Consider the following 26,610-nt stretch of genomic DNA (forward strand, 5'->3'; position numbering starts at 1 on the left):
AAGGGGCGGGAAGGGGAAGGGGCCGCCCCTGTGAGCCCTGTCATGGTACGCAGCGAGGTTCTTCAGTGCGTTTATTCCCACTTTTATTCCCACTACCTGTTCTCGGTGCAGTTATGGGAAAGCAGGAAAATAGGCACAAATTTTTTCTCAAGGAGGTTAAGGCAGCTCTACCCCATTACAGCCTTGCTGACGGAATCCTCGACCGCAGCAGCACAAGCTTCTTTGAAGATAATATTAACATCTCTGTTCAGTTTCCTGATCTGTAATTTAATAGATCTTCAGAATTTGCAGAAACATTCACTGCTCACCGAAAAAAAAGCAAGCTAAACGTTCTTCCAAGTCCGAAATTATTATAAGCCCGCTTCTTACAGATGCAGCTGTATTAAAGCTCAAGCAATGCCTTTATTCGTTCGTTTAAAAGCACCAGTCACTAAAACCTGTAATTATATTACAACCACCATCTTGTAAATGACTACTGAAGTTAAATGCTTGCACTAATAAAAACTTAAAAAAATACAAATCTCTTACTAGCAATCTTTAAGATTTGTACAGAACATGTAAATAGGAAAACACTTTATACATGTTAAAAGCTAAGACATTTTAGCAGCCCATTCAGCGTAACCAGGTGGTGTTCAGTTGTGTCTGGTTTTTTATGCTCGTGTCCATCTTCAGAACTTCTCGAATCGCCATAGTAGCGTAGGTGGATGGGGGAAGGGAGAACTCCATCTTCAGTGCCCTGAACTTACCATCTATTGTGAGAGGAGACACAAAGCAAAAAAAAAGTTAAGAGCGTAAGAAAAGCTTATTCTGGATGTCATCTGAAGTAGACCCAAGTTTTCCACCAACCCCTAAATCCATAGAACAGCCATTACCACCACACTCAAATACGCAAGCCACAGTGTAACATAGAATTTCATGAAAAATAACTTTTCTCACAGCAGAAAGTGATGTCTTAAGTAGTTATTGGTAATGACAATGATGTTTGTTAAGAATGGGGTTTTCCTTGGTTTGTGTGGGTGTTTGTGTTGCTTTAGAAAACAAACAACCACCACCAGTAGGCTTTTGTTCCTTCAAGATTAAATTCCTAGCCCTTCTTCCTTTCTCCCCCCCTTCACCCACCTCCCAGAAAGTAGTGCCAAAAGACTTTGTGATGAAATTTATTTTAAAAATTTAAAGATCAGCAAAAAAACTAACTTACCTGTAGGAAGAACTGGTAATGGTTTTCCTTCCAACTTATCCAAATCCGTAGTAAATAATGGGATTTTGGGATCATCATATGCAACAACTTCCCTTTATAACATACGTAAGATTTATCATTACTACTATTATTCAAATTTGCCAGGTACAATCATACAACTGAGATGGAATGATTTTCTAATTAAATTGTTATGAAATATATCTTGCAGTAACTGGTAAAGCTTTGTATAGAAAACTTGCCTGTGTTTGATGAAGGTTATCACAAAATAATGAACTAGTGAGAAATCACTTTGCATAAGTAATCTCTTTCCTCCCATGGCATATCAGGATTTCCAGCTATACAAGAAGTATAGTTCATGAAATTAGGGGAAGAATAGTGTAAACTCTTAAGAATATTTGGAAAGAAAATAAAAAGCATTCACTTTGAAGAAAACCCTCTAAACTTCTTTGAAAAGGCTTAAATACATATTAATGTATTCATATCACAGAAATCATTCCATATGTAGTGACTAGGCTGAAAAAAGTAACTAGGAAGTAGATAAGCTTTAAATATCAATAGTATTTAAAATAAAATTAAATATTTGAGGTTTTTGACTCCTACCTGAAGCCTCTATATTTTGTCTATTTATCAGTGATGAAGTCTTTCTGCACATTTATACAGTTACCTGTTTAAAAGGTATTTATTTGGTTGCTGTGTGACAAGTAGGTTGTGTCTCTAATACAGTAGTTTAGTATATTGAAGTGATATAGGTCTTTCTGATTGACACACAGTTAATTGGATACCAACTTTCTCAGAGCAAGATCACAACAAATAACTATTTTGAATATTATCTATCATGGTTTCAACATGAATAATTATCCATGAAGTGTTTAGGCAAGCCCTTGCAAGGAGAGCAACAACCAGATAGACATTTTGACACTAATACATCCAAAAACCAGAGGACCACTGTAGAAACAAGGCTGTGGTTCAGTTTCAGCTGTATAAGCAACATGAGGAAAACGCAGAGATTTCTCTCTACCCATGCTTCAGTCTATATGTACACGCCATGGGTCAATCTGATGCTTCTAAATTAGTCATCCCACATAGACTCTATGCTGCCAATTCACATCTAAGTTTGTTTATTCTCCTGCTTACCAATTGACATTCTGAGGTCGAATAATAATCTTTCTGTATGCTCCAGAAAGTGAATAATCTCTGATCTTATGCCTCATGTTGTTGATATCAAGGTTGTCAGCTACAAGCATTTCCTTGTAGGCCTCACCAACTGCAAGAGAAAAAAAAATATTTAATCAGTGTAGCACAGCTGACTGAAACAGTTTTCATAAAGCATTCCTTCCTTTGTAATTTTAAGTTTTCAGCACATATGGTTACATATGGGTTAAACATTAAACAAAAGTTTAAAATTAGGTTTTACAAATCTTACTACCTACAATGTTTGCTTATAGAATCGGATTAGTAAAGGCAAGTAACCAAGAAAGAATCTTTTTTAGCAAATTAAAATTCCAGATGAAAACAAAACTTTCACCTTCCACTTAACTGAAGTATTTTGTATGTAAGATGTCAGTGAAATGTCAACGAACTTCAGAAGACTAACCTCAGGTATATGGATTTTAAAGAGGGGGGGCAAAACTACCTACCCCTTGTTCTATTTTTGAAAATGCAGAGACTGAAATGAGTCAAGGAACTTAGCTGATGGGTACCTGCAAGTAGCTCTGACACTGCCAAAAGAATGAGTAATTTTATTACAGTCTTGCATCCCTAAGTAAGGGTGTGAAGCGTTCTACACTAAGCAAAGACATGGAAGGCAACAGACACATAAGAATATCCTGCAGCTAAAATGCTGTCCGATGCCACTAGTCTGCAGTGCAATTGTCAGCATTACTTCCATGCAATGGGGAAGTTTGAACAGGAACAAATTAGGCTTCCCATGGGAAAATTCCATTAAAAATACACTGAATACAAAAAACTTTCAGCTCTTCTTTCCAATCTTTTAGTTCAATGTGGTTCAGCGCCATACATTGTAAACAGATCTTTGCTTTCCAAATGTTTCAGAGATGGGCTATGAATGGGATCCAGCTCTGAGACTCAGTTCTGACAGCCAAAGAAAATCAAGATTGACCAGTCTTTTTCGGGACAGCAAAGCACAAGAACAGTTTAACCAAATATTGGAAGACTGGCTGGGTTAAGTAGGGAATTTGTGACTAAGTTTGTATCTAAGAAAGAGATATACAGTAGGTGAAGGCTAGGACAGACTTCAAAGATGGGATATACAAGCACTGCCTAGGCACCCAGGGGTGTGGCATTAGGAAAGCCAAAGCTCAGTGAGAGCCTTCTGTAATGAAATTATTACATCAGAGGATGAGTGGAGAGCCATGAATGTTGCTGGTCTTGCCTTTATCAAGGCTTTCAACACATTCTCACAGCATCCTTGTATCCAAGGTTAGAACATCACAGTAGGTGGACCGCTAGGTGGGTAAAGAACTGATCCCAAAGGACAGTCACTGCTGGTTTGTGCTCCGCCTAGGAGTTTGTTACCAGTACAGTTCCTCGAGGAACTGGGACACGATATGTTAAATCTTTGCAGTTCCTCCTCTATCAAGTTTGTGGACAAAATTAAACTGGGGGAACAGTTGATACACTCAAGGGCAGGACTACCAATCAGAGGGACCTAGGCAGAGGCTGAAAGAACGGGCCAAGAGCAACCTCATGAAATTTGTTAAGAACAAGTCCCGTACCTGAATGATTGTAATGGTAAAGGCTACAGAGCAACACTGCTGGCAGTTACTTGGGAATCCTGGGGGAAAGGAGACCTAACAGAGCAAGCTGGCAGCAACAAAAGCTACATCAGTAATAATTACTGCCCCTTGCTGGGCACTCATTAGATTGCACTCAGAATAGGGTGTCCAGGTGCAGGCACCCCAGTCCAAAGGGGACACTGATAGACTTGAATGAGTCTAATAGAGGGCCACCCCATGGCAAGGGGTTGTAGCATACACCTTGTGAAGAGAGTCCAAGACAAATGGGCTTCTTTAGCTTAGAGAAGACTCAGAGAAGACATTAGAGACTATTTGTCCTTGGAAGTTTCATAGCTGACAGGAAAAAGTTGGCCTTGCTTTGACCAAAAGTTTGGACCAGATGACCTCTCGAGTCTCCTTCCAACTGAAATGATTCTACAACTCTGTCCCTTAATAATAATATAGGGTTCCATGCAGATAATTATAGATTGCCAAACCTATTCCATTAAAACAATTTAAACTCAATATACCTTATATACAACAGATGAGAGATGCATTATTTTTTTTAGCATTAATACTTATTAACATTTAATTAAGCCATATCTGTGTTTTTGTTTTTTTTTTTTCCTAACATCAAGCTTTTGGGTTATGTATTCTGTAAGTTCAACTTGTTTTGTAATTTAAAAAAATCAAGTGTGCATACTTTTTAAATAAACTTTTCACCAATTTTTCCCTTGTGCCAAGATAAATCATTTTGCCTCATTAGAAGTTTTCTGGAAAAACTATTTGCTAAGAAGAAATATGAAACGGATTCATGTTAAAGAAATTATAATGAACATTATTATCATAGTGGGAGAGGCTGACAGTAGCGTACCTACTACTAGTGCACAGCTCTGAAATAGCTACTTTTTAATGGTCAGGAAGGTTGCACAGATCTCATCTTCCTTTTAAGAGCAATCTTAAAGCAGATCTGCTGTTTCAGAGTCATTATGTAAATCAATAGTTAGACTTACTTTTATGCTTTGGATAAATAACATCAAATCCAGGCAAGGGCATCACAACGTCATGGATGGTGTAGTTATGAACATCTTCTTCTTCAATGTGAACAGCTGTGGCTACAATCAGGACAGAAAAGTAAAGAGTTACCAGTATGGGTGCCTGTGACAGTTAACAGCCAAATTTAAAATGAGATTTAAACAACTCTACTTAAAGGGGGCTAACTACTGGGTTTTATCTCCACTGTAATAGACGACATTTCCAAGAAAAGAAATAATGGTCTTCAAGGCTGTCAGTTACCAGCAGACTCACAGCCTGGTTTCCAAAGACTTTTAAAGCTGAATGAAGTAAGGACTGCTAGATAAGCAGTCCCCTTACCACCTATCAGGCATACGTGAAGGAGAAATATCATGGACAATCTCACCACAGCTAAATGCAAATCCAAGTGAAGAGAGTTTTTACTGAGTGCAGTCTCAGACTGCAGAGAAAGCAGATCTCTTTATGTGATAATGGATATTTGCACCTTGTTTTCCTATGAATTTGTACTACAAAGCATCACCAGCCTTTTGTTGTTGTTTGATTTTACCTCCTTTAAGTGTGAGATCTCCCGGTACAGCTTTAAGCCCATATTCTTCTATTCTCTTGCTCACCATGTTATTCCAGACATAACTCTGGTAGCTATGAATATACATTAAACGATTGTTTCTTGGTATCTGGAGGTTAAACAAAATGACAAATCAGAAATATGTATTTTTGGGTTTTTCTTTTACTCATAAGCCAAAAATGCACATATTTGAAATGTTACCTTCTCCAGCAAAAGGACTAATAAAACAACTTTATATACAGACTTGTGTTTTTTATTTGTGATTTGGGAAAAAGGTATGTGAAGAAATAATGCTTTTATACATTTGAAATCCACTGTGAAAAGCACTGTGGTTAAATTAAAAATGGGATAAACTTTTTTTTTTTGTTGTTCAACAGCTTAAACACATGGGGCTGTTAAAAAACACACTGAATTCATCGTATTCAACAGTCTGAAATCTTAAGTAAACTTTGCAGATATTGAGACATAGCATTATTCTAATTGTGTTCTCCATAAACAAGAAATTATCCCCAGCTCCTGTGCTGGGCCCAATAATTGCTGGTTATGAGATATCTTCTCCAAAGATTTCAACTTAATTACAGAACTTGAAAGTGATAGTGAATCCACCACCCATACAAAGCTGCTTCATTAACATATTATCAGTTTGATTTATACTTTATAAACAACAGGAAGAAAGATCATACTGAATTTCTACAAAATCCTCAGTTCTGTATTATACACGGTTACTAAGTGTAGCTGTATTGCTTCCAATTTAAAGAGACGTTGTATAAATTGGAGAGCTCATTATACATTGATTGCAGATGTCATACGTTACCATCAGCAGTACTTCAAGCAGAAACGTAGGATAAAGATTTTACACTTAGAGCAAGAGATGCCTGATGAGAGTATTTCTAATTCATCATGATACCATGAAAATAATGTTTATTCAAGTAAATAGCCCACAGCACTTTTACACTCACTATGCCAAATGCAGAGATTATGTTCTTCATTCCATACTTTAAGAGTCCGCGTAGAAGCTGTCCTTCCACGCACCTTTTTACAGGTAGTTTCTTGAGGGCTGCTGCTGGATCTTTAGTCTTTGCCCATTCTTCTCTGCATTTTACTAAGTATCCCTTTTCAGCTAGAACAAGAATGCAGAATAAAAATGTTTTACCTACACACCAAAAAAACATTCATTTCACCTTTTGTTAAAACAGTTGAGTAATTAACACTTCACTCATGACAAATTACACAGGTTAACAGAATCACAGAATAGTTGAGGTTGGAACCTTACCTCCTGGTCGTGGTTTTAATATCAAATCCATTACTTCATTCCAATTGTTCTGTAGAATAGCTCTAAGATTCAAACGGGAAAGTTGATTAAGAACTTGCTAAATATATTTTAAGATTGAGCAAACTTATTTGAAATAAGAAGTATTGTTTGTGTTTATGCAATATTAGAAGTAGTGGCATTATGCAAGGTACCTGCTGAAGCTAGTTCAGAAACAAGGCCTTCCTTGAATCTAAAATTAAAACTGGTACATGCAATAGGGCAGAAAAACCTTCCCAGAAGTACACTAGAAGTTATATGGTGATTAAAAAAAATAAGAAGTGATGAAAACAACACGTACCTGCCAATTTGGTATGTAGGAACAGCTGTAGTTCCAAATCTTTGCATTCCATAGTAATTAATGAATCCAATTTCCCTGAGAGAGTTCATTGCTTGCTCTATCTGCTCATCAGTCCCTGTTATATTTCTAGCATTAAAAAATAAGATTGTCATAGACAGATTATTAAGGGCTTACATGATTTCATAATCCCCAAAATATTACAGCTCAACATTAGCGTTATGCAGTACTTAATAAATTGAATAGCCTTTTGCCAATTGTTTTTTTCTTCTTTCTTGTAACATAAGATACGCTGACATCCCTTCCCTGTAGGGGGGAGGGGGGAATCTAACAGAACTGTCTAAATACACACTAACAATATTACCTGAGAACAACAGTGAAATGGTTCCCTTGCAGCTCTCCTAATTTCAGTGGGTGGTTCTTGTAACTGAAATTTCCTAATTTAAAGTTCATCAGGCATTTATTCAGATGAGCAAGTCTTTGTGCAGTGATTCTAAAGAGAAACAGACCAACAGTGACCACCTTATGCTTAGAAAAACAGGTAAGTTAAATAAATATAGAAATGCCATATTTTGAAACAAAAAAGCAATGACTGTCAAGTTAAAAAAGAGAGATTCTGTAAAGAAGAGAACATTCTTAAGGCCTACTTATTCAAGAGAAAACATGTACTTAAGGCTGTACTTAAGTTAAGGCTGTCTTTTCACACCTATGTTAGCACACGCATTCAAAAAAAAAAAAAAAAGCTTTTAATATTGAAGTACGGTGGTACCCCACACCACAAGCCTAACTCTGCTTTATTTGAGTAAAGACACCGTGAATGCACTCAGGTTAACTCTAAGACTGTGCTATGTAACTAGCCACTGTGTGAGCTCAGTGGAAGTGAAGGAGTATGAAACTGTCACTGATTTCTGTCGTTTTGGTTGCGAGGTCTTTCAGAAGTATGTCCTGTTCTTTGCATTGCAGAGCTGCTCCTTGACACTTCTGCTACAACTGATACCAGGAGAGACAAGTTTATCAAACAGTATGGGCAGCACACTCAGCTCAGAGGGGGCTGGTAATAGGTAACCTCTCCTTCCCCATGACATCTGTCCCCAGTGATCTACAGCAGAGTTTGGTGCTGTGATGCTACTGAACGTGCACCAGAATGAGTAGGTTCCTCCCCAGGAAGCTGGCAATGCTTACAACACACCGAAGCTCTTGGACGCAATGTTAGATGTGACCGTGTTAAAAGTAAACAGAACAGCCCCTGAGATGGTTACACCACAAGTTCAGTGAATTGCCGTCGATGGGTGAACTTGTTTTTAGTAACAATAATCTGGGCTCCTCACATCGTTCACAAATTAATTCCTTTAATATGCATGGATGTATGCACATGCAAACCACAGGAAGGAAAATTGTGAACAATTAAGTAGTGAATGCCCTCCTTTTAACAAGAACTTGATAAATTACTGGCTCTCAAACCTCAGAATTCCTCCACTTGAGGACTGTGGTTTTGAAAGAGCTGTAAATATCAGTACAGCAGAATATTCCAGCCAGCTAAACAGACATTGTAATACACGACTGTGAGGCATCCATCATCCTCTGTTACTAAAGTAGCACTAATTTCAAGTGCCTAGGAACCTTGTAATTATCTTGAAGTATGCCAAAATAAGTTTTATTATGGGAGTAGGTTAAGGCAAGAAAAATTCCTTGTCTTTTCTTCCCCTCCTGGCTACTCACAGATGAGCAAAGGCAGTGGTTAAGCCTTCTCTGGAGCTGTTCAGAGTTCAGTGAGAAAGGAAATGGGATTCCAGCTGGAGGAAGGGGGAAACAAAAGTCAGGAAGGAAATGCGACGGGATTTTCACCGTGTCATTCTGCTTATCTGCTGTTGCACGAGGGCCCTGCAGTGCAAGAGCACACAGATAATTTGGCCCACTGCTTCAGCCAAACATTAGCTGCATTTACACATACCTAGCCTATGACTCAGAGCACCAGTGCCTGAAAATATTAGCAGTCTCCATGGTATAAAAAAAAAGATTATAGTTTATTCATTAACACATGCTCAAGCACGTAACAAGATCAGGACATGAATTTGCCGTTCATGTTATGTGCATAACGAGTCTTAGTTTTTTAGGGAGGTAGCCAAGCCATCGTGGTAGGAGTGCAAACACTCCAGGGTATCTTCACTTACCTAAGAACAGCAATTTCTTGAACTGTTATAGCCCTTTTATCTTTAGTTCCCATGTAGGAAAATATGTTTGGCTTCACTCTTAAAGGCAACAGTAAAAGATATAAAAACTGTTAAAGTAGCCACAGATTGAACACAATTTTCAGTATAATTACCCAAATTACTAATTTATCTTTTACGTGGAAAATACATCTATTTAAAATAGAACATACATTTATATAGGTAGACTTAAACTCTTCCCCAGAAGCAGACTGCAATTCGACACTCCTAAATATGTGTGACATTTCCTAAGGTCATCTGTAAGTAAATAAAAGTTAAACTTTCCTGTTTTAATTTTATGCAAAAAAGGTCCACAACTGTACTTTCGAAATATGAGCTTTGAAATTCTTTTCTCTATATATCCACTCAGTTCACAAATACGTAGCCATTATAATAAAAAATAAAACTACAGCAGGTCCATTTCTTCCTTAAAATTTCAAATAGCATGTCTATTTGAATACCATGCATGCACATTATATAAAAATATGTGAAGTTAACTTAAAATTTGTTCCATTTCTTCCCTCAAAAAGGAAATTTCCTTTCCACTTTGTGTACCACAACCTGTGTTACCCAGAAATACATCCTGTTATTCCAGCTATGGGCACCAGGTGGTAGCAGGATTGCCACTAGGTATGTATTTCCACCAAACTACATTCCTAATGTTCTCTTCTCAAATGCAAATATTAGTATTGTATTGCACTGGTTACAGTCTGAAGTGTAGATATTTATTTTTGAATAGGAACAGTGAAGGGCAGTGGAAAAGCAGGGAACGGGTCACTGACTTGACCCCATTTGGAAATAATTCTTTGTCCGTAATTCATTGTGTTCACATTATGCCTTTCACAAATCTGGGTGTTGTTGCACTTTGTAGGGTAAAAGGACTTAAGGCTGTTTGTACTGGAGAAATTAATACGTGGAATGACAGTTTATCAATTAGTACTTAGCAACTAATTAGCATATCATCATAACAGTATCTGACACAGACTCATAACATACCTGCATAAAACACACACTCACACAACTGAATAGAACTGGCTTTTAATTCATTTATTTACATTGAGGCTAAGAGCTGCCTAGCCCTTGTCCGATGGGCCAATTTGAATTGTGTAGCCTTTTAAAATCACTTGGGATCACTTTGTACTTTCCTTTTGAAACGTAGTTTCAAAGCTGGTCTTTTTTTTTTTTTTTTTTTAAACGTCTAAAGATTAGGCAATAGTAAATAACTGCATTTCTCTTACCTAACGCTGAGGCTTAACATTTTCAGTGACATGAAGCATGCAGTGGGAAGACAGCGTGCTAGACAGGTTCACAGCAGCCTTACCTTAAAAATTTTGATAGGACGTTAATGGCATCCATAGTATCCTTGTTCTCCTTGTACAGTACAAAGTGGCAGTAGCTTCCCCTAGATTTTGGCCAAGAGTGTTTTCTTGGATCTTTAAAAATAAAAAGGTTAACATTTTAGAAGTGTCACTTTTTTATTACAATGAACATGGTTGCCATTGCAGTTCCATTTAAAACAAATATGTAAAAGTCAATTTCTGATAACCTCCATCTGCTTTAAAAAGAAATAAATGCATACTGACAGCAAAAGCTGCAAAGCACATTGCAAAGTACCTTCTCTCCTTCCACTGGCTGTAAATTTCTGTTTGATCAGTCCTGGCACCTAAAAAAGCTTGAATGAAATGGTGACAGCTCCTTTGTCATGGAACTACATAAAATTATCCCCTAGTCACTTAATTGCCATATTACCTGATTAAACTCCTCAAAAACATTATAATTATACTTACTTTTAGCCAGTACAGTAAAAGCCACTCCACTTTTAACTTGGTGCCTTCTCTAATTAATAGATTTGGACCATTGGAGCACTGTTTGTATGATGACTACAGTAATATTTATAGTACTAATATATTATTTATTTTTGTAGGATTTTTTTCTGTATGTAATGAGAAAACATGGATTGTATCTCTATAAAAGCTTTAAAAAGTTTATTTTTAAAAGATTAAGGTGAATAAGGAATTGGATTCAAAAGTCCTTGTGGGTTCCTTCCTACTCAGGATATTCTATGGATATTTTTTAAGTCATATGAGAGAGAAAAATCTGGCACGCTTACAACGTTAACAAGTCATTCAAGTCAGATACTGTGCCATGTCTAGAGAATACCAGAGGGAGAGAACTTCAGCTCCTGCAGACTATCAGCTGATTTACAGTTCTGTACAATTATTTGGAGATTGCTGGAGAGGGAAGCAAAACCATCGATATATTTGTGGAGCTTCTGCTACACACAGGAGCTTACAGGGATAAAGCTCTCCTCCGACCATCATCGACTGCTGAAGACATTACTGGGAATGAAGGTTCATTCTACAGGCTTTAGCAGCCTATTTGGAAGTGCTTTGTTCATTAATTATTTATTTTACAAGAACAAAACTAAGGATTTGTTTTTAAATAAGAAGCACCTTATCTTTTGGTAGCCACCAAGCAGACATTCATTGTTTTGTACCAAAAGAGCTTTTCTTTACAAAAAATAAAAGCTATCTAAAAAAGCCAGTCCTATTCCAGTATATAAACATCAACACCAAAAGGAAGGTCTTGGAAAACACTGCTGGTTTTGTTCACATTCGTTTAATAAACCTCAGATATCCCATGCAGAGAGTGAATATGTTTAAGCTTCATTAAACTTTTTGCTAAAGGACAGCTCTTCTTGCCTTTTTTTTTTTGAGAAAGTGCCATCCACAAACACTCCTGTCAAAACAATTTCTCATGCTACAGTTTGACATACTATATATGTAGTTTTTAATCACTAAAAAATAATTTCAATGATTGTCTTGTACCATTGCTTCCTAAGCAAAGTCCTCCCACAAAACCAGTATAAAGTTTCCTAGGATCTCAACTGAGTAGCATGATCAAAAATCTGTTAAGAGACCTCATGCTGCTACTGGTCTCTGTTCTGAGCCACCACTTTTCTTAAGCACACTCAATGAAATACCGCATTCAGTTTGAAGAACAAGATACCTTCATGAAGAACTCATTAATTAACAGAGAAGAGGGGGAAGCAGCAAGTGATTCACAAGGAAGGTCTTCTCCAGCTGAAACAGTTCTTCAAATTTAACTAATTCATCTTGCACACAGTTATTTTGACACCCTCCTAAAAGAGAGCCCTAATCAAGGCAAGACTAAAAGGACTCTGCACAATATACCCACAGGCTTCTCACCTCTGGGCATTACAGCCACATCCCTATCCCCAGCACTGAGTCCCGGAAAGCTGCAGCTATAATCCCACTATTTATCCAGCCCTGGCTCAACACTTTGAAGTATTCATTTGGGTAGATGGACTGAAGGGGCAGCCTGCATTCCTTATTACTATTTTTTCAGAGTCTCATTATGTATTTCACAGGAAAATCATCTTTCCAAGATTTTTTTTCCAAACCTTTTGCTGCAACTGGAGGGCTAGAAGCTCTCTGTTAAGATTGGGACGTGTGATACATACTTTTAAAGTTGTATACATCTGGAGAATGGGTTTTGAAATATAAGGCTGAAACGTAAAGTTTTAGCTTAGTGAAATCAAAGGGAAATTTACCATATTGTATGTAGATAGGTAAGTATGGTCAACCCCAATAATTCACTTCACTTATTACTGGCAGACTCTCTCTGCACCAAATGACTACTGCCTATACTGCACTAGTGAAAAAGAGACAGCACAAGCCTAATTCTTCACTGTTTCTGGGAACTGTAATCATTATTTGTGTGTAGGTTGGGGTTTTTGTTTTGTTGTGTTTGTTCTGTTTTAAATTAATTGTTACTACTTTGGCCAGTCTCATCACAATTTAGGAGGTCGTAATGGTTGGCATTTCATTTTGTTAGCATGAAATGTCAACATCTCTTACCTGTTGCAGTTCTGACCTCTGTCCCAATGCATAGCGTAAAGAGCACAAAAGAGTAGCATTTAATTTTTAGACTGTCAAAGGGTTTTTAGAGGTGAACATGCAGGTTTATGGTTATGGGATCGTTTATGCTTTAGAGAGCATCCAACAGTTAGGTGGTGGATGACAGCAATTTAGACAGTTATGCAATGGAATCGTGCAGAGGCAAACAGTGAACATATGGAAAGCTTCAATTGGAGATGCAACAAACTTCAGTTGTGGACAATGATGAAACAGCAATTAACTGACAATTTAGTAAGGTGGTATTTTAAGTATTTTGTGTGTGAACTTGGTATAAACAGACAGCAGCTTTTGATTTTAAGATTTTAGGAAACTATTTTTGGCAACCTTTTATAATATAACAAAAGTAATCAGGTATCTCAGCTAATTATTGAGTATTGCACACTTCTGAAACATTCCTTGCCTGCGGAACCTGCTCAGGACTGAGATGTGTTAGTGGCTGTATAAGCATGAAGGACATATAATCCTGACTAATAGGAACTTGCACTCAAACCCTGCATTCATTAGCACTTACACACACCCACTGAAACTGTACACATCTCCACCACCTCGCCCAGATGTTTGTAGTACTGTAACTTAAGAGTTCAGCTTTAGATGATGCTCCTCTGCATCACAAAATGCTGCTCCAGAAGACGTTCTAATCCTAGAGATACATCACTAAATTCTCTTTGGTGTATTCCAAACACTTCAATTTTTTTTTATACAGTATTTGTTAAATCAGACTGGTCAGATTAATAACAACCACTTGACTGTAACAATGGTTAAAGAATATGTGCAAGCAGAAGGGAAAGGTGGAGGTAAAACCGTTACAAACCAACAGAGAACAAAACTGGTTGAGGAGAATTTTGTGCTGGTAAGTATACATACTCCATGCATAAAGCATGCAAACATACAGAGTTTCTAAACGATTAAACAAGATATATAACACGTTATAACTTGTACCAATAAAACACAACATTCCCATACTTGCCTAAAAAAAAGCTTTAGAAGTAATAACTACATTGAATGTGGAGATGGTCTTCTTCCAAATTTTAAATTATCTTATTTCCTTCTATTTTTCTTTCTCCATCTCCTTTATCTTTAAAATGAAAAGGGCTAGCCTTACATACTATACCACTTGCAGTAGGTTGAAATGAAATTGGAATAAATCAGTTCAAACCAAACTTTAGAACCTTTAGTTAAGTGTGCAAAACGTTCATTTAGACAATCCTCTCAACTTGCAGAAAGATCAAAGTAAAATTATAATACATGTAAATTAAAAAGTTAAAACACATTAAAAGATGTAGAACACGTGAATTAATCCCCTGTAACCAAAACAAGATTTGGTAAGAGTGTATATGATACTGCATTTTGAAAATCTTTCAGTACTGTAATTATTCCAAAATAGTAACCACAACATAATCAGCAGGGACTATCTTTTGCAAATAAAACACAGCTACTTCTGCTTTCAGAACTAATGACTGAAACTATCTTAAAGACTACTGTAAATATATTATGTTTATATAAAACTACAAGCAAACAAATAGGCCCTATCTCAATTTGAGTCATGGAGAATTTTATCGTGATTTTTCAAGACAGTCAAGGCATGCAGAGTGCGTTTCAACTACAAACACAATGCATGCTTGCAGATCTAGGCAAGTCCATGAAAGCTACGTTCAAACAATACATATAATAAAGCCCCTGTTTTGCCTGTTCCCCTTGTAATACCGAAAGGTCCTCTCACTTCTACCATAAATATATTTAAGGATTTGGAAAGAAAATCGAGTAAAAAATTAAATGTGAGATACCACTTGTATTCCTAGTTACTTTAGATGCATGACATCAGCACAGACAAAAAGAAAAAGGACAGGCTACATTTTAGGATGTACACTCCATGTGAAGTGCTTTCTAATGTTTTTTTGTTTGTTTGTTTGTTTGTTTTTCTTCAGGTTAGTTTTAGCATATACTTTACCCAATTGCTGCAATACCGAAACTCACTTGCCAGTGCTTTTTTCCCAGCAGCATGATAGGCAATGATGTATTTTTTTCCATCTCGATCTTCTGTTTTAGTCTCCAGTCCAGGAAACAAGGACTTAACAGCTTGATGGATGACTGTTCTTTTCTCTTTACTGTCTTCAATTACCTGTGGTAAAACACATGCATACACAAAACAAATAAAATAACACAAAAGGAGAAGGACTCTCTGAGAGTTGAATTTTTGTGTGCTTAAAGAAAACCTACTCAATCACACTAAACTGAATAGATACACTTTAAAAGTCTGGCCTATTCATTAGCTTGAAAAACAGTTAGTAACTGATACAAAGTCTCAGTATTCAAAACCACAATTTTTCAAGACTAATTCCCCTCTTTTGTGCTTAATAAAATTCCCTCTTCTAATGAACTCTGGCAAAACCAAGTTTTTCTACATGTATTAAAGGAAAAAAAAATCACTAGTTAAGACTCACGGGATTGCTTATTTAAAATTGCCAGACCTAATCTTACTCATTTCTCTAACTGAAATGTAGTTCAAGAGTTGTTCTTCAAATATATCAAATATTTGACCTTTAAAAAAGATGAAGTTTTTGTTTTGAATCCTTTTAACTTTTTTGTGACAGAAGACCATATTTATCCTTGGAAATAGTCTTTTTATCAGGATGGATTTTATTTAACCTTCCTCACATAGATACCCTATAAAACACTTCTAGACAGAGAACCAAAATATTGCAAGAAAATTTTAACACCACAGAAATTAAGACATGCATTTGAGTTCACGTGCACAGTCCCACTGAAATCTTAACTACTCATGCACATGAATTTGAGTGTATCTAAACAGAATTTACCGAATTGCACCTAAATTAGCAACAGTTCAAGTATTACCTGCTGCTACATCATGTTCAAACTGCTCTTATGCCATGCATGCATTAGAAAGCACACACCTTCCAGTCACTCACTCTTATCCCCTCCCCCACAAACGTTATCCCATTTATTAATTTTACCTCGATGGCAACACTAGTTTCTTTATTCTTAAGAAGCTGGAGCTCCTCTAAACGCTGCTTGTCTTCATCTGACAAAACTGTAAATGTTTCTTCCGATGGGTCCTGACATGCATTTAAGGGGGGGGGGGAGAAAAAACAAACATCCAGTAATCCATGTAAAACAGTTTTCAGTCTCTTAATGTTCTTGCTTAACGAGTTTAGCCATTACCTTTACCTCAGAATTTACCTCATCATCCACTGGGACAGAAAAGTCATCTAAATGGCTCACACGTCCATCTTTGCCTATTTCATGAACAACAAAGTCCGAGTATCTGATGGGAAGAAGCACGCATTAAAGCTGTAAGTTAACAAATAAAAATATCCCACATCACAAAGTCCTCTCCTAAGAAACTATTCACTCACAGAATTCATTCAAGGGAGTGCAAAAGAAACTTCAGCCATGGGAAAGCTGTACCTATTCCCACCCCTCAGAAAGATACCAAGAAAACATTGCAGAAAGTCTAGCGTATCTATATCAAGTAGACTTCTTTGCAGATAAGCAAGCACCTGCTGTAGTTATTCAGTCATTTTCCCACTAATTTGGGGAGATCAGTAATTTATGTCCTTAATTGTCAGTAGTGACAATTAAGACTCTACAACATCACCACAAGTTGAACACAAATACACTGTCACTTCAAACAACCTGCAGGATAAAGTGCCTGTTAGTCATTCTCTAAGGAAAGCAAGACAAGCTCGGCTCTGTTACATATGCTCAGTTACAGAGAACATCTTCCAACAAAAACTGTTCTGCACCCTCTGTGACAGAAACATAAAATTTCACTGTGACATTTTGGATCGAGTTGCTACACTCAGTAATAAAAACATACTAACATTAAGAGAGTAGAAACAGTCTCTGTTGCAATTGATAAATTATTTTTAAGTAGCAACTGCTTGTAAAGAGGGGGAAAAAAAGGTCCTCAGCTTATGAATGTACGAATGTCGAAAGATCAATAAAAAATTTCAGCATTGGAATGTTTCTATAGTGTCCCCCCCCAGTCCTACATTTGCCATACTTTTGTGCAGCCATACATCTTCCTTAGGAAGGAATTCCACCAGTAAGAGTGTTTTATGTCCTTTCTTACTAACTGTAGCTGTCTAGACATGCTAGTGACGGTTACCATAAAAATGTTAGGATTAAATTAATTATAGGTGTTATAAACTGGGATCAAAGTCAAACTGTGAGTCTACAAACATTTCTAGCACACAGCTACATCTGGCCACCTCAGTTTGAAGACTGGCAAATTTCCCAGCAGGAGGTTCTGCACAGACTGTGTTCACCAGTGAAGGATTATGCTAGCTGTTTACTGCTGCACGTAAAGATTAAACGCAAAACATGTACATATCGTTTTATTATATAAAATGTTCTATATACAAAGCTAGTATTTAAAAACAAGGACTTTTTGGTGTGTAAAACAAAACTGATTTGCTAAGGTAGGGCAACAATGATTTTTTGCTTTGGAGTTTTTGTATTTGCACTCTGAGAGTTTTATTCAAGTATGTTATTTAATTAAAAAATCCTAAAAGATTCATTAAAAAAAAAAAGCTACTATAAGCCAAACATCTTACTAAGTTTATAATCCAAGATTTAATACCCTGAGTTATAAAATTCCCTTTTATGTTTTGTAAATGACGCTATGGCTGATCAGAGTGTAACTTAAAGTCTAGCGGACTACCTGCCAGTATACATGTACAGGCTTAACTCTTACAGCACTAAAAAGTCAGGGAAAAGCAAGGAAGAGTTGGAGAGGGATGGCTTCAATACTGTTATCAGTGCCTCCTGAACCAGCACTGAAGAGCTGTACAGAAGGCAGCTGTATTGCACAAGGTTTTATGCCGCATGCTGCTGCCACAGATAAAGACAAATGGCAAAGCTTAGTGTAGTCATCAATTTCTATCCACACAGAGCTTCGCTCTCCAGAGTTCCATTTGACAGGAACAAAAAACAAATAAAATAGAAAAACAACCAAGAAAAATGCCAAATTAAACCTTTCTTTCAATCTCAGCATTAGCAACAGAAAGCGATGAACCTCCCAAATGGCCGCACATAATCCAACTGCATCCTGTGAGTCAGAAAAGGAAAATGGAAAACAACAGCTGCTAACACAAGGAATTAACATATATAACAAGACAAAGAGTTACCTCTCTTTTAAGATTCCAGAAAACCCTTTATGAGAGCTAACAAATTTAGTTATGCCAACATCGCTTTCTGTCAGTCCATGCTTCATCATGTCTGCAAAGCTCTCTGGATCTCCATCTTCATCACTGTCCTCTAGTTCCTCATCTTCTTGCTCCTCACCTTCCTCATTGGGGATTATTTCATTTTTCGTGTCCTCAAGCAGAGATTTGTCAGGTTGTTCTTTTACAGTCTCAACGCTCTGCCCAGAGTTGTTCCCTGTCTGAGACTTCTCTGAGATCTTCTGTCTTTTAATTTCGTCTGCATTAGCCACATCATCCTCAGAATGAGGACGTTTCAAGGATACGCTATTCATTTCTACAGTTTCCATGTTTAAGGCACAGTGTAGGATAGAAAGCCCTGAGGAGCAAGAAGAATGGCTTATTTCCTGGCTGCTCAAGAGCAGTATCAATACACAGTCTCTTCACTCCAAGGACTGCACTCTGCAACAGTTTGGGAAAACCATAAAACTTTCTGCATTTAAGTTAAACATCAAATAAAGTTGTGGGGTTTTGTTTTCTTTTTTACAGCTAGAAACAATATGTACTTTAGAAGAGAGAAGGGAGATATTAAAGGGACTTAATACCCACCTGAGGCAGCAAGGATATAAAGCTATAGAACAGCAGGATTCGACGCCACACAACGCATTTGCCACCACTGTCACTCTTGCGAACTCTTACACAGCTGCATTGAGCCCTGTCCATACAGACTCTGCTGCCAACAGTAATTTAGTGCCTAACAAACTTTCTGTTCCCAAGTCTTCTGTCAGACACTACTGTTCTCAGTTATTTCTTGTTCTACCGAGATTTGATCTTGCAAGGATTGAGAGAACATGGCTCGATTCCGCCTAAACCTGAAACCTCACCTTCTCCTTTTCTGTGTGCATCTCTTCTAACGCACACAATCCCACACACAACTCAAGATGGCAGGAATTCAGACGAAAAGATAATAGGGAAGGGGTAACAAATTTTTTGAATGAGTGGGACAAATGAAACAACAAGCAAGTGAAATAATTTCTGAGAATATGACTACTTACACTGGTGGAGTAGAGATCTGACTCTTCACTGGCAACTTTAGCTGCCACCCTTTTGTCAGCAGAACCAGAACCTAGAGATCTGAAAAACAAAGGAAAAATATCTATTTGAGAAAGTTTGGGAAAAAACAACCAAACAAAAAAAATGATAAACCCCAAACCAAACAAAAATAACCATAATGTTGCAAGGATGCCCTTAACAGCCCTGTGCTCATCATGGTCACTTCCAGCTGGCTCCACAACAGAGAAAACCCACCACATGCCAAAACTCTACTCAAAAAAGGTGCACATGGTGCCTCTGCTCTGGCATGCTTAAAAAAGACAGGAGCTGCTGGTGGCAGCACGGGGGCACAGAATGAGGTGTGTGAGGACATACTAAGAAAAACCTGTGGGGAGGAATGTGGAAGGGAACGCTGCTGGAGATGTGTGCTCCATGCCAGACCAAGGACACCTCTCAGGGGACCGTGGTCTCCCACTAGGGAGCAACGTCCATCGCTCTGTATTCGTCTAATGTTCAATTTAAATTTAAAGGGTATGTTTTTAAAGGAGGACTCATGACTAATCATCACACGCTGAGTTGTTAACTAATTGTTATCAGTTTAGCTGTTAGCCACTACCTATTTAAATTACAACTTTCAGTTGTAAGGTCACAAAAGTTTAGGGTAAATAGGCAGGAAAGCCGCTTTTAGGAACATCTGAAACATTTTGCTCAAATGAAGGACTGACAACAGAAGCTAAAAAAAAAAAAAAGGAATAAAAAGGAAGTATGTAGAGCCTTATAAAAATGCACCTGTGATACCTGAAAAGGGGTGACAAAGTACATGCATAAAAAAGCAAAACAATCCACAAAGCAGTGTACTTCTAGCAGAAAGCACCACTTTCAGGTTGTCCTCAAAAATATATATACATAAAATATATACATAAAATCCTTATTATAAAAATCATACCCAAGAGAAGCAATTCACCAGCATTTCTGGATTCTTCTTGTATCTTCCCAAATTCATGGGGTGCTGGCAATAAAGCACTGGTGAGGAAAAGGCTTCTAGACACCTTCTGAGTCTCCTTGCATGGCGAACAAATCCACATTGAGCACGCTGAAACCTTCTGGAACAGCTGCTGAAGGGAATAGCAAAACAAATCTCGTGTTTCTAAAGGAAATATGCAATGCTGAGGTACTAAATGATACAAACGGCTAAAAGAACTCAGTGTTGAAGGTGGAGGTTCTGAAGTTAGCAGGCACGGCCCAGTCACGCCTGGTGCCAAAATTGCGACCAGCAGCAGGGCAGCCGCTGGCAGGGGCTGCGGTGTGGGGGCACGCAGCGCAGGGGGTTTCAGAAAAAAGGCATTTTATTTCCCTGACAGCTGCTGAGCTGCCTCAGCCCTCTGCCCCGCCAGCAGCTGCTCCTCCAGGCTCTGCAGCAATCCCAGCAGGGAGCTGGTCCTGGCATAGCCACCGACTTTCCTGCCGCACCAAGCGGGCACTGGGGCTTTGCTCCTCCAGCAGGCAGGGCACGGGACCTGTCAGGGAGCAAAACGCGATGGCAGCAGGTCGCGATACCGATACCGATAGTGATGGTGGTGATGAGCCGAGCTCGGCAGGCGGCCGGGAGCCGAGCCCGGCCCTACCCCAGCGGCGCCCCCGCGGGGTTTGGAGCCCGGGGAGCGGCTCCGGGAGCGGGGCGGCGGCGCCAGGCCCCGGAAGAGGCGGGCAGGGAGGGCCCGGGGCCCCGTTACGGTCCCGGTCCTTCCAGCCGCCTCCTGCCCAGGGCTGGGGCGGGCGGGACGAGGAGGGAAGGGCTGCGGGCACGAGGAGGGCTCCGGGAGCTGGGGAATGAGGGTGCCGCTTACCCGCACGGCGGCTCGGGAGGACGAGCCAGGAGGAGGAGGAAGAGGAGGAGAAGGAGAAAGGGGAGGAAGAGGAGGAGGATGAGGAGGAGGAGGGCCCAGCTCGGCTCCACGCCGCGTGTACGGGGGCGGGCCCCGGCCGCAGCTCTCGGCTGCGCCTCTGCGGGCGGGCGGCGGCGGCTGCCTCAGGCACCGGCCACGGGGAGAGCCGAGGAGTCAGAGGATTGCTGGGGCTGGAGAAGCTCCCCGAGATCACCTGGCCCAACCACCCCCTGCCACCAATGCCACCACTAACCCATGTCCCCAAGCACCACGTCCAACCTCTCCTTGAACACCCCCAGGGATGGTGACTCCACCACCTCCCTGGGCAACCTGTCCCAGTGCCTGACTGCTCTTTCTGAGCAGAAATGGCTCCTCATTGCCAGCCTGAACCTCCCCTGGCACAACTCGAGGCCATTCCCTCTGGTCCTGTCACCAGTTCCCTGTGAGAAGAGGCCGACCCCCAGCTCCCCACACCTTCCCTTCAGGTAGCTACAAAGAGCAATAAGGTCTGCCCTGAGCCTCCTCTGCTCCAGACTAAACACCCCCAGTGCCCTCAGCTGCTCCTCACAGGATTTGTGCTCCAGGCAGGGCGTCCAGGGCTGCCTCCAGAGCAAAAGGAAGGAGCTGCTGTCACAGGGAGGTGTCATTAGCGGGATAATTAAAAGAGTCCCCGGCTGGGGCAGCCCAGCAAAGGCCATGCTGCACAGGGCCAGCTGCTCTGCACACCCTTCCTTCACCTCTGGCCTGCTGAAGTTTTCCTTTGCAAGTACAAATACTTTGAAGCATCTAGGGGGAGCAGGCAAGAATGCACTATAAACTCCTCAAAAGAACAACAACAATACAGAAAACCATAATTTCCCCCAGTCAGCTAGAGTCAGTGGCAGGGAGTCACGCCTGTGAGGCAGTCAGTGGCCTTCCTGAACTCTCCTGCTGCGCAGCAGATTGTGCTAATTGAACATCAGTCCCCAGGCACAGACGTGTCTGAGCACCACTTCAAATCACGGCACCATTTTAAAACCAAATAAGAACCGAGTGGATCTGTACTACAAGTATTCTCTGACCCGGTCAGAATGTCGGCATCCACCCTCCTTTCTGCTGTAAGCAGCAGTGCAAAGAACATCTTCATCATTAACTTGAATACATAGATTTTGTCTCTACTTTCAAGACCCTTTGTGGTATATCATAATCCTAGCCAACCTCATATTTCCTCTTTGTAAGGCTATTAATGCCACCTTCTAGTTTCTATACGTATTCTCTAGTCATACTCTGTTCATCACATGCACGTGTGATGAGACTTACAGCGCTGCATGTATATGAGTGATTTATTTTCTCATCCCTGGTACTTACTTTCTTACTCTGCTCCAAGAGGGGAGGCAATAAAGTGGAGTACTTTGGTTTGCATTTTAAAAATCCAAATTTTTTAATTTTTCAAATTTTTAAAATTAAAAAAAAAATGCATGTATACATGCATTGCTGTGTGACTAGCTTACGAAAGACCATATTAAAGAAATACATGTTGCACTTAGAAAGGAAGGAGCAAAGATCTGTGGCTATCCTTGGGAGGGAGATGGATCCACAGAGCTTTCTTTTGCCAAGTTGATTTGTACTAGAAGATCAAAGCTGTGTCTTTATTACTGACCCTCTGTATTTCCTGACCACCCTTCTCACTTGGAATTTAAATATCCTACTAGAAACCAGTAGAGGGAGATGGGGTTTGTGTGCTCCTGCAGACAGGTCAGTGGTGGACTGGACACAGTGATAGACATGGCAGAGTACAGCATTGCTGAGGAATCCAGAGCTGTGACTACTGTTGTTCGATTCCCAGGCTGCCTTCACAGTACGGGAAATGTAAAAAAGAGCCATGTGTTGTTTGAACATTGCTGTCATCTCCCCAGTTACTGTAGATTCTGTACATAGGTGTTGAAAGGTTGCCCCTTGCTCCTCCCCAGACAGAGACATGATATTATCTGGCTGAAAATATCTGCAGGGGTGATCCTTCAGCAAGACTTCTCCCATGTATCAGTCCAATTTTTTTCTCATGTAGCTTCTTGCTTCTTTCATCTTGTGCAAGAGAAGTTCCCTAAAACTCTTATTTTTCCTCCTCCAGATTCCTACATTAAGCACCTCTCTGTCTACAAAATCCTTGTCAGTAATTAAGTAGCTTGTACGTTACAACCTCTGCTTGGTATGGTAATTACCCTACTGTTAGTTCTCCCTGTTGACTGTGTTCGTGTACCATCCATTACCATCACCTTGGATTGAATAGAATTTGGAGTGATGTGAAGTGTTTCACACAGTGAAGAACCAGAATTTTGAAGGACCTGCAGGTGCCACCACAAGGTAAATAGCTAATAATATCATCACTATGCATTTCTCAAGTTTTCTAATACATTCAGCAAAGTTCATTACTCCTTTCTCAAGAACAGTAGTAATCTCCAACATATCAAAGAACTATATGTCTGTGTTTGATAATCTACAGACAAAATCCTTGAGACTGGCCTTCCTACAGCTCAGGGGCAGGAAGGAGGGAATATCTAGTTCTGTTTCTGAAATAAAATGGAGCCATCCTGACAAGCAGAGAGCATCAGACCTTAAAAATTGTATACCCAGTCATGTTCTGCTGTGATCTGCCCCCAGCGTGGTTTCTATGTGCAGGCTGGCAAAGGGCATCTATGTAGTCATCACCACTTTCTCTTTCCCTTAGTCAAATGCCCTTTTTTACATACAAAACTGTAAGAAAATAATGATATGACTGCAGCTTCAGCTTGATTTTTTCCCCTGGTTGGTTTAACAACTATTCAGTTATGAATGGTTTTAATATACCAGTCAGGTGGTATTATGAAAATAATATTTTAATCTCAATTAAAATGTGAATATTGTTATGTTTCCATAGAAACTTAAATAATGCAACCTAAAGGAAGTTTGTTTCATTGAAAAACATAATGACCAACAATAGTTATGGCCTGTAATAAGTTCAAGTTTATAATGGCTTCCTATGCTCAGGCTCCCCAGGAGGGGATATCAGGAAAGCACGTATTGGCAGGTGGGAGCATAACTCTGGCTAGGAGGAGAACACAAGCAAAAAGCATATTGAGTCAATCTCCTACAGGCATGCTCCTTGAAAACCCAAAGGTACAAAGTTGAGCCGTTCCCAATCCATTGGAAAAAAAAACTAATAAAAGAGAGCATCAATAACTGCGCTCACTCTTCAGTTTTAAGTTTCCCAAGGGCACAGACAATCAGGCTGATAAGTTGTAATTTTACACTCTTTACACTTAACTGGTCTGATTTTTACCTATGTCACTAATAGCACCACAGAGAATTAAAACGAAAGAAATTCTAAAAGCCTAATGTATTTTTCATATGTAGGTTGTTTGCATTGCTAATGCTTATTTTGAAGCCGTGCATGAAGAAAAAAGTGGAGGTGATAATTCATTAGCATGCAAAATCTACAGTATTATGAGAAAAACTGTTTTGGGGGGGTGATAGAGAACTTAATGCTCAAGGTAAGCAATTTCAATCAGAAGTATGTTGAAAGTATCTTTGAAGTATGTTGAAAACAGTCCAAAAACAATCAAACAGATTTACAAAATAAAGGCAAAACTGTTTTTCAGAGTTTTTCCACTGCTGAGGCTTAAATAGGTCATCACCTTTAAGTTGTACTTCCCCTCTTCCCTACCCCCATTCTGTTTTAAAAATGAAAAGCTGCTTATTTTTCATGTTCATCTCTCCAAATCCCTTGGTCAATTAGTCTGCAATAGGAGAGAGGTAGAAAAACATCTTTTCTAGGGATACTGCAGGAATTTTAGGCAGAGGTGATTTTTGATCAAGTTCCTCACTAAAAATGTAATTATTTAAAAAGAGCTGTAAACAAAATCAGGTACTGTGCTGTACAGGGGAGTTTTAAGTTCAGAATGTTTGTGACTGGAATATTAAGTAAAAACTTTCCATTGAATGTGGGGGGTAATTGTGAAATACATTTTCTTTTTGTACCTTTTGCTTCTCTGTCAGAAGTTTGGTTCAGTGATGGCCTAAAGCTTTGCAGCACTGCAGACAAAACAGGATGTCACTGCCCACAGATCAGATGTTTTTGACTGGCAGCGTTCAATTTTTGCAAAGACAACGAAGAGCAAGTGTTGCAGGTACTAGGAATATGAGCTGGGGGGATAATTATATATTTCTGCCCCCACACATAATTATCTCAGGAGGCCTTTCTCCTCCAAGGGCTGAAAGGCTTTTTCTGTGTACCTGGGCTAGTGCTGCGTGGATGGGAAGAGGAGAACAGCCAAGACAGGACATAGAGCCTGAAGCGTTACCTGCCAGCAGGGCTGGCTGTTCCTGCTGCTCTCACAAGGTCCACAAAACAGCGAGGGAACTGAGCGGCGCTGGCTGGGATCATCTCCTGCAGCACAGCTGCTGCCTCACACGCAGGAGGAAAAGTAGAAGACTGCAAAGTGGAGCGAGAAAATGAGCTGTGCTGCCGAAGTGCTGCCCTGCTGGGTAGCAGAATGTGCTCTTTATGTGCCTGCCTGCCCTGTCTGTGCCTGCTGTCACACTTGGTTTTCCACGACATTTCTTTGATCACTGTTATTGGTGTGAAATTTTATATGCTGTTAAGCTACCAGCAAAACGCCCATTGTCCTTTGCACAACTGGATCTGGCCACTAAAAACGTTCTCTGAATCACAGCACTGATGTCAAAGGTTGACAGATGTGAAATTAAAATAGATTATGGCAATACCTGTGGTATGATTTTAATCATAACTGTGAATTACTTTAAAATCTCATTCCCCATCATCCATATAGAAAATCACGATACCTGCATTGGACTAACTTCTGGGCTGTAGTGACATCATAGCATCCCTTGCCTAATTCTTCCCAGAGTTTGCAGACAATAAGATCCAGAACAGAGGCAATCCTTCACCCTTGTATCACCCTCCTCTTCCCTGCTATCTGGAGATCCTGTTGATCCTTCTTTCTCTTGCGGATTTGTCCAAACTGATTAGCACTGGCAAAAGCAATCCTTGTGTCCTCCTGGCTGCTTGCCAGAAGGAGCACAGCTGGCTTCCCTCCACTGCCCAGAAGGGGTACAGTCAGCACTCATGATTTCGGATATGGCAGTAAGAACGTATTCCACCACAGTGCCATTTCCCAGCAGCTTGGTTAGCTGGGCATTCACTGGGGCAGCACATCACCACTGTGAGCGTGCAAATAAGCTC

General features: G+C 39.6%; 1 protein-coding gene and 1 long non-coding RNA gene across 11 annotated transcripts; one reads left to right on the forward strand and one right to left on the reverse strand.

Moving 5' to 3' along the window:
• Window positions 1-382: 382 nt before the first annotated feature.
• PUS7 (pseudouridine synthase 7) lies at window positions 383-21,454 on the reverse strand. Of its 10 annotated transcripts, none has more exons than XM_068669798.1 (18): window positions 21,354-21,454; window positions 20,556-20,621; window positions 19,509-19,587; window positions 18,439-18,832; window positions 16,469-16,571; window positions 16,261-16,362; window positions 15,263-15,407; window positions 10,669-10,780; window positions 9,312-9,389; window positions 7,505-7,633; window positions 7,144-7,269; window positions 6,807-6,868; window positions 6,493-6,653; window positions 5,516-5,642; window positions 4,947-5,048; window positions 2,333-2,462; window positions 1,199-1,290; window positions 383-749 (listed from the first exon to the last, which is right to left on the reverse strand). In XM_068669798.1, the coding sequence occupies exons 4-18, from the start codon at window positions 18,801-18,803 to the stop codon at window positions 613-615; spliced, it is 1,971 nt and encodes a 656-aa protein (XP_068525899.1). In that variant the 5' UTR covers window positions 18,804-18,832; window positions 19,509-19,587; window positions 20,556-20,621; window positions 21,354-21,454; the 3' UTR covers window positions 383-612. The 10 variants fall into 10 exon arrangements, with proteins under 10 accessions (XP_068525899.1, XP_068525904.1, XP_068525895.1 ...); XM_068669803.1 differs by having other exon boundaries at window positions 16,475-16,571; window positions 20,453-20,621; window positions 21,354-21,453; XM_068669794.1 differs by having other exon boundaries at window positions 20,453-20,621; window positions 21,354-21,453.
• LOC137849811 (uncharacterized) lies at window positions 20,944-26,074 on the forward strand. Its single transcript, XR_011092079.1, has 3 exons — window positions 20,944-21,053; window positions 23,500-23,732; window positions 25,404-26,074. It is a non-coding gene; the product is annotated as an uncharacterized lncRNA (long non-coding RNA).
• The last annotated feature ends 536 nt before the right edge of the window (window positions 26,075-26,610 follow it).

This window comes from Anas acuta, chromosome 1 (assembly GCF_963932015.1).
Source record: "Anas acuta chromosome 1, bAnaAcu1.1, whole genome shotgun sequence".
NCBI lineage: Eukaryota > Metazoa > Chordata > Aves > Anseriformes > Anatidae > Anas > Anas acuta.

What these genes read in the sequence shown, in the direction of transcription:
- PUS7 (XM_068669798.1), bottom strand. Translation starts at nt 18,803, where the DNA reads ATGGAAACTGTAGAAATGAATAGCGTATCCTTGAAACGTCCTCATTCT. An exon ending in AGGTAAATTCTGAGGTAAAG is followed by an intron (nt 16,363 to 16,468) that starts GTAATGGCTAAA and finishes AATGCATGTCAG; the next exon opens with GACCCATCGGAAGAAACATT. An exon ending in ATTACCAGTTCTTCCTACAG is followed by an intron (nt 750 to 1,198) that starts GTAAGTTAGTTT and finishes CTCTCACAATAG; the next exon opens with ATGGTAAGTTCAGGGCACTG.